At 44.5% G+C, this 7,303-nt stretch overlaps 1 protein-coding gene across 1 annotated transcript; it reads right to left on the bottom strand.

The window, feature by feature from the left end:
• Positions 1-780: 780 nt before the first annotated feature.
• On the bottom strand, positions 781-7,095 carry LOC307039573 (uncharacterized protein). Its single transcript, XM_079681781.1, has 2 exons — positions 6,558-7,095; positions 781-2,546 (listed from the first exon to the last, which is right to left on the bottom strand). The coding sequence occupies exon 2, from the start codon at positions 2,538-2,540 to the stop codon at positions 1,485-1,487; it is 1,056 nt and encodes a 351-aa protein (XP_079537907.1). The 5' UTR covers positions 2,541-2,546; positions 6,558-7,095; the 3' UTR covers positions 781-1,484.
• Between the last annotated feature and the right edge of the window lie 208 nt (positions 7,096-7,303).

The following is a 7,303-nucleotide window of genomic DNA, read 5'->3' as shown; positions in this document are numbered from 1 at the left end:
CATGATGAAGATCCGGCAGAATTATCCTCACCTGCACCTTGCACAGCTGTTCCACTGCAGTACCGCAACAGTGGGTAATGTGGTGAACACCATGGTCCATCTGCTCCACAGGTTGCTGTTCGAAAAAATGATGTCCACTGTGCCCAGTAGGCAAAAAAAACAAAACAGCATGCCTGCTGCTTTCCAGTCCTCTGCATTCAACTGCAGAATGATTGTAGATTGCACCGACATCCACGTGGCCGCCCCAAGTCAGATGGACCAAGCCAAACTGACGTACTCCTCCTACAGAGGGATGCACTCCTTCAAAGTGCTCATCTCTGTGGCCCCAAATGGAGTCATCAACTTCTGCAGCCAACTCTTCCCGGGCTCTGTGTCTGATAAGGCCATTATGCAGCATTCAGGCATTCTGGAACATTTAGTGGCTGGCGACCTTATCCTGGCAGACAAGGGCTTTTTAATTTCAGATATTGTGCCTGCGGGTGTGATTGTGAACATTCCCCCTTTCCTGAACAAGGGTAAGTTCACAGAGAGTGAAGTGAGAGCTACCAGGGAAATAGCCAAGAACAGGATCCATGTGGAGAGGGCAAATGCCAGAATAAAGGAGTTCAGGATTCTGGACCTGATCCCTTGCCACCTCAGGAACACTGCAAATGTGCTGGTACAGCTTTGCTGTGCCTTGGTGAACCTGCAAAATCCCCTGATAAAGGGGGATGACTAAGTTGACTAAGCCAGGGGTTCCCAAACCTTTCAGCCTGCGATCCCCGGGGGGAGCATCCAGCTGGCCCGCTGCATCCGCGGAGAGGGCTTAAACTGCTGAGACCAGCCCAAAGTCACACAACGGCTCTTTTAAGAGCCACCTACACCTTTTTTAAAGAGTTACAATCCTAAGTTATTATAATGATTACACTAGTTCATATTTTACTCAGTTTACTGAACTGTGATGCATGAAACCAGAAGGGGAATTGTTGAGGTTTACTGAAGTTACAAAGACATTAATAGATATGAGTATAACAGGTCAGTGTAAAAACAAGCTTCTGTCAGTCATGAATCATTCAAACTATTTATATAACCATGTAATACAGTTATGTAGTAGGTCAGTAAAAGTAATTCTTTATTTATATGTCTTAAATATCATTTATTTTAGAGGGGCCTGAGACTTAACATGTTCATTGCCCAAAACTGCACTGTAGTTATTGTGCATGTGACAATAAGGCCTTAATATTAGGGCTGCACGATATCAGGAACACATAACACGATAACACTTGCGATATTTGAACAAAAACGTATACATGCAGCATTATTACTTTTCCAACAACATGGGATTTATTGTTTATTAGTTAAATATCGTGTGTGTGTGTGTGTGTGTGTGTGTGTGTGTGTGTGTGTGTGTGTGTGTGTGTGTGTGTGTGTGTGTGTGTGTGTGTGTGTGTGTGTGTGTGTGTGTGTGTGTGTGTGTGTGTGTGTGTGTTTGTTTGTGTGTTTATTTACATGTCCTCCTCCCTACTGGCCAACACAGGGAGCATATGCTGAGTGTAGAAGTTCTCCAGGAGGAGGAGATTTCCATGCCATGCAGGGTCTTTGGGGATGGGGATGATGATCGCCTCCTTCGTGGTCCACACAACAAAGTAGCAGAGACTCCGGTCTGTGATGTGCAGCTGCCCTTGGACCTGATGCCAGTATGGGTGATTCTTCTTGAGAATGTATGACCCACCCTCCTCACGGAGACAGAAGGATGGTAACTGGACTGCCTCCGCGATGGTCATGTTCCTCTGGCTGTGTGGACACTTCACCTCCAGCAGGGCAGATGTTTGCACAAGTCCATCAGGTGATGCTCCCAAAACACCCGACTCACTCACAAATAGACCAGAGTCGATCACTGTCACCCGATAGGCCTGCAAAAAAGCCTTCACCCCTTCGGCCTCGTTTACAACTCCCCAGTTGACAGCCATGACTCCGTCTAAATTGTACCCCCCAAACACCCTCTTCATGAGGGACGCGCATGGAGTGGATGAAAGTCCCGACCTCAGCACAGCACCAAAATTGCTGGCTGTCAACCTGCCCTGCCTTTGTAACTGCCACTGAGGATTTGTCCGCTGTCCTACGGTGGCTGTCTGGATGGCAGCTTGCTGGTCTCTGCTCAGTCGCATTGAGGCAAGAATTGCCTCAAGCCCCCGACCCCCATGCTCCTTCACCAGCTCCGGCACGGTGAAAATGGCCTGATGTTGAGGCTGCAGCCCTGGCTCAGGTGACAAAAGCCATGCCATGCCACACTGTGTGCCCCTCAGTGCAGACCTGAACCAGTCTACATCCTCAGTAGCGATGTCTCTGGCCAGTGGGTTGTATGTCTCCTCTTGCTGTTGGTAGAGTTGAGACACCGGCTGGACTACTTTTGAAGTGCCAGGCTTCCTCCACTGGCACTCAACTTCTGTGGAGCTGATCTGCCACATGGCAAATATTGCCAATGCTGCAGCGTAGCTGCATTTGTACATCCCCCGTGCACAATCACAGACAGCGATCTGCATCGCGCCATCGTCTCCCATGTAGATCTGTACAAATAAAGTAAGTACCATGTTTGTTAACATGCTATAATAGATTGAATGATCAATACAAGGATGGTCCAGATCTGGGGGTGGGAGGGTTTATTTTTCCATAGTTTTGTCCATGTGTCTGATTGTTGTTATTGTTTGTTTTTCTGTATTTTTTTAAAATTTGTGTTGTATTGGTTGTGATTGTACATTGTATTTTTTAAATGTGTATTGCATTTTTGAAAAACATTTTATCAACAAAAAAAAAGGATTTGGTCAGGATCTAGACTCAGTGTGTAGTTTATTAATTAATCAATGCTCTCTATATTAGGAAAACACATACCAGTTTACCAGAGGGAGTCACACACAGCTGTGCCTAGATAACCAAACAAATTGACAAGATAACCAAAATCCTTGAATCTACACACAGCAAATAAACTCAAATGACACAACGAGATGTAAAAGGAGATCACACATACAGTATAGTCGATATAAAACTGGCCGCTTCAATCTGAAGAGCAACTAAAACAAAACACGGGAGTGTACCTTGTTCTTGTGAACACTAATGTTATCCACAGCATACACACCCGTATGCAGTACACCCGTTCTAGGTTCTGATTGGCTCTCTAGGTTGGCATTCTAGCTTCTGACTGGCTGTCCAGGTTGTCAATCACAGCCGTGGGCATATTATACTAGTCGACTCGTAACATCGCTAAACTTTTTTTCTTGACGGTTTTCTCAGTCAACTAATGCTATTGATAACAGTAACATAAATTAACACAGCCCTGCACACTGCAGTGATTATATGCCGGGTCTGTGGTTCATCATCTTCTTTTTCATTCTCCTCCTTATTGACTGACATTAACGTTAAACATTGCACTCATGTTACTCACCGAAACCTTGTAAAGCCGGTCCCGCATGCTGGCTCTTACAGAACCGACTAACTCCCCTTTCGTGTATGTACAGCTCTCAACATGCCCAGACTTGTAGTGATTTTCACCTCGTTTTATACTTTTATTCTCATTCTGAAAGAATGAGGTGAAATGTACCAACGTGACGGCCATCTTTGTGTTGGTGACGCGTATTATGCGGGACCAGAGACATGTAGTTCACTGAGCGGCTTAACACAAAAAAAATTGTTACTTCACAGTTTTACGACACATTTTTATTTTTTTGACTTGCAAAATGTTCTTTTAAATTGACAAACATCATATGTGTAGTTCGTGGCACAATTCAAACGGGATCAAAAGATACGTTTTCTCTCTCCATTGAATCCAATGTATAATTTTCCGCTTCCGGGGTCCCATGGAGGCTCCCGGAAGGGGAGGGACTTCGCCTCTCTATTGAGAGGTGCAGTGACGCGTCCTAAAACCAGGAAGTAAGCTGCTGGTTCCCTCAACAAAAAAGCAATGGGATTTCTCCATAGGGTTTTGGAAAATAGCTGGAAATAAGGTCTGTGGAAAACAAACCTGTTTGATAAATGCACGTTTTGTTCAGCCGGATAATATCCACATGTCTACCCTACTTTTATAATTTTCGAATCATAAATCTAATCAATAGATTATAAAAGGGTTTTAGGACGCGTCACTGCACCACTAGAAAACAACTCCATCGATCAAGCTGGCTGAAACTTTCTCTCCCTCTTCTTCTCATGCTACCTGTCACTCTCCTTTAACTCCTCCGGTGACTTTCTTTTATTTGAAGATGCCCGACGCTCACGGGCAAACGGGAGCCTGCTCGCGCTGGCTCCGCAGCAAACAGCTGTTTGCTTTTCACCCAACAACGACAACCGCCTCACAAAACGCTATGTTGTAATAAACGAAAACAATTTAACAACATTGCTTGTCAAAATACCTATACCACAGGACAATTTTATTTCTTTCAAGCAATATTTTTAGTGGCCCGAGCGGGCAAGTGGAAAGTACGTTATGATGGCCCGGGGTGTCTAAATAGTGCTTCCGAGCCAGCGGGCCATTTATAATGTCGAGCCCTTCTCTGTCACTGTGCATGTGTGTAATGTTTGTGTGCAAGTTAGACTGGGCCTGCGTGTGTGCCTGCGTGTGTGACTGTGTCTATGAGGGAGAAAGGAGAGCTCATTTTGGACGCGGCGGGAAATTGATTTGACAACATAATACTCGATGTTCAAGATTTGGTCATTTACGACATCGCATGTAGTGCAATCCACGATGTGTCGTGTAAACTCGATATATCGCCCAGCCCTAATTCAAACGCAGAAACGCAGTGAAATAAACCAAAGTATTCACCAGCTCTGAGTGGTTTGTTGCCGAGGGGACACTACACCGGGGGTTACATTGGTGCCGTGACCCGTTCTTCACCGGACCAGGGTGGATGTCTTCTCGCCGCTGCAACGTTTTGGAGCTTCAATTCCTTCAGTGTGTTGGACTCTCAGGTTTATTTTGTTGATATAAGCCCAGGGCCGTGGGAAGTAGGGGTGCTGAGGGTGCTGCAGTACCCCCTGGTGGAGGACAGGGGATCTGCACTTCCACAAGATATGATAAAAAAAAAAAAAATTCAGCCTTGATGTAACAACATTCATAATTAAGTAAAGATAACACCCTTTTCACCCCGGTTACATTTTCCATTTGCCCTGTACGATGGGCGCTGTAAGTGATGAAAGTGTGGGATGTTGGCTTAGCAGGCGCCCGCAGCTCACAGCCAAAGTGAGAGAGATAGAGAGAGGGGATACCGCGGTACCGGCGGGGATTGTTGTTAGCTTCTGCTGCGCTAACGGATATAAGAAGCTGTTTCTACAATAATGTGGAGGGAGGGTCCTCTCCTGTCAGACTGAGAGCCTCAGTGAGGTAAAGGACTCTGAGGGCTTAGATAGTTCACTTTAGTCTAAGTTATCTCAGTGGGTCTCAAACGTTTTGATCACAATTTATGTAAACAAATATTTCCAAGGCACACCTTTATAATTATTATGATAAATAAAAACAGGTTTGAAATCATTCCAATGTATACTATCGGACAGTAAACCAAAAATATCGTTTAAAACTGGAGAGATTTTAAAATATACATAAATAAATAAATGTTAACTGGTCAAATAAGATATGAATGAACAACACAAATAAAATAAGTTACATGTATTTGTTATTGGCTATGGTAGGTTATTGGAAATGTTCACATACCTACTTATTTGATTAATAAAATGCAAACCGATCTTTTTCATATGGGTGTTTAGAGTTGTACCCCCTAGATCAGTCTCTAATTGGGCGCTCAAAGTGCACCAAATTGAAGCATTTTACTTTAAAATGTTAAAAAAATCTTCCCGGGGGGGTACCCCCGGACCCCCCTAGAGGATGTGAAGTCCACCCCCCCAATTGAAACAATATATAATACATTTGAAGCCTTGTTATATAAGCTGTGCACCATGTCAATATATTTCTCTTTTTGCAGTGTATTGGTCTTTTGTAGAGGTTTTTCATTGCCAGCTAGAATCTTGCCTAGCAGCACATTGGTCGGAACCAGCCCTGGTGTCATCCCCACAGCACCCCCCATTTGAAACATGTTCCCACGGCTATGTATAAGCCTTATTCTTTTGAACTTGTCATTTTATTTTGGTTTACTATCGATGAAACATGAGTTCCAGTAGATTTAATATCTTTGAAATGACTCCTTTCAATGTTGGTAGAGGACTATGTAGCACACCTGTTCCATTTCCACTAGGTGACTTTAAGGTGGGGGATAGGAAAACTTTTGATGGGGATTCAGTGCACAGTCCTATCAGAAGTGGAGATGTGATGACACCTTCCATCCAGCATATAGTACAGTTATCTACACCAAAGTGTTTTAGCACATCAGTCCCCAACCCTCCTGATGATGTCAGACTAGCTGACCAAATGAGCACTATTGTACAGCAGCTAGCTGATAGCATTATGTCACGCATTAACACTACAGCTGCTATGCACACGAGTCAGGAAGAAACATGCATTAAAAAAGACACACTCCCCAGCCAAACACTGGATCTCTCCCAAGTCCAGCTAGTCACTCAGAGAGGAGTTAAAGACCCACCTGTGTTCAGAGGAGAGAGTTCAGACACACTGCCTGTTGATTTGATGAGAAATTACATCAGGAAAAGCAGTATCCAGCCAGAGCATCAAGCTGAAGAAATTCTGATTCACCTGAGGGGCAGAGCAAAGGATGTTGTGAAGTTTGGGATAAGAAATAGTGGAATTGATGTCCAAGAGAACCCGCAGGCCATCTATGGACTCCTCCGCAAACATTTCAGCTCCAGCCATTGCTCTTCTGTGCCCCTGACTGACTTTTATTCCACCCTACCAAAAGAACAAGAGAAACCATATGAGTACTGGCTCAGACTAAACAGAGCTGTCGATGTGGCTGACAGTTGTCTTAGGGAACAGGGTAAGGTGTTTGATAATCCCAGTATTGAAGTCACACGTATGTTCATCAGACACTGCCCCAGCAGAGATTTAGCTCTTACGTTTAGGTCCAAGACAATTGATAAATGGTCAGCACGAGAAGTTCAGGAAGTGCTAGATGAATACCATTTAGAGAAGGGACTGAGGTCTTCCACAGAGAGAGGCAGGATAAACATGAATGTAGCTGAGGTGAGCACTAATGCTGCTTTAGTGTCAGACATTCCCAAACAGGCACAAGCTGTGAGCCAGAACACCCCTGCTTTCGAGAGGTTGATTGGCATGCTGGAGAAGGTGTTGCTTCAGGCCCCTGGGTATGCTCAAGCTAATAGGAGGCAACATACTAGCAACAAGCCACCAAAGATTGAGGGCTTTACGGAC

The sequence above is a fragment of the Notothenia rossii genome (genome assembly GCF_949606895.1).
Source record: "Notothenia rossii genome assembly, chromosome: 1".
Classification (NCBI taxonomy): Eukaryota; Metazoa; Chordata; class Actinopteri; order Perciformes; family Nototheniidae; genus Notothenia; species Notothenia rossii.
The sequence above is the reverse complement of the archived record's forward strand: the minus strand, read 5'-3'. Positions and strand labels throughout refer to the sequence as shown.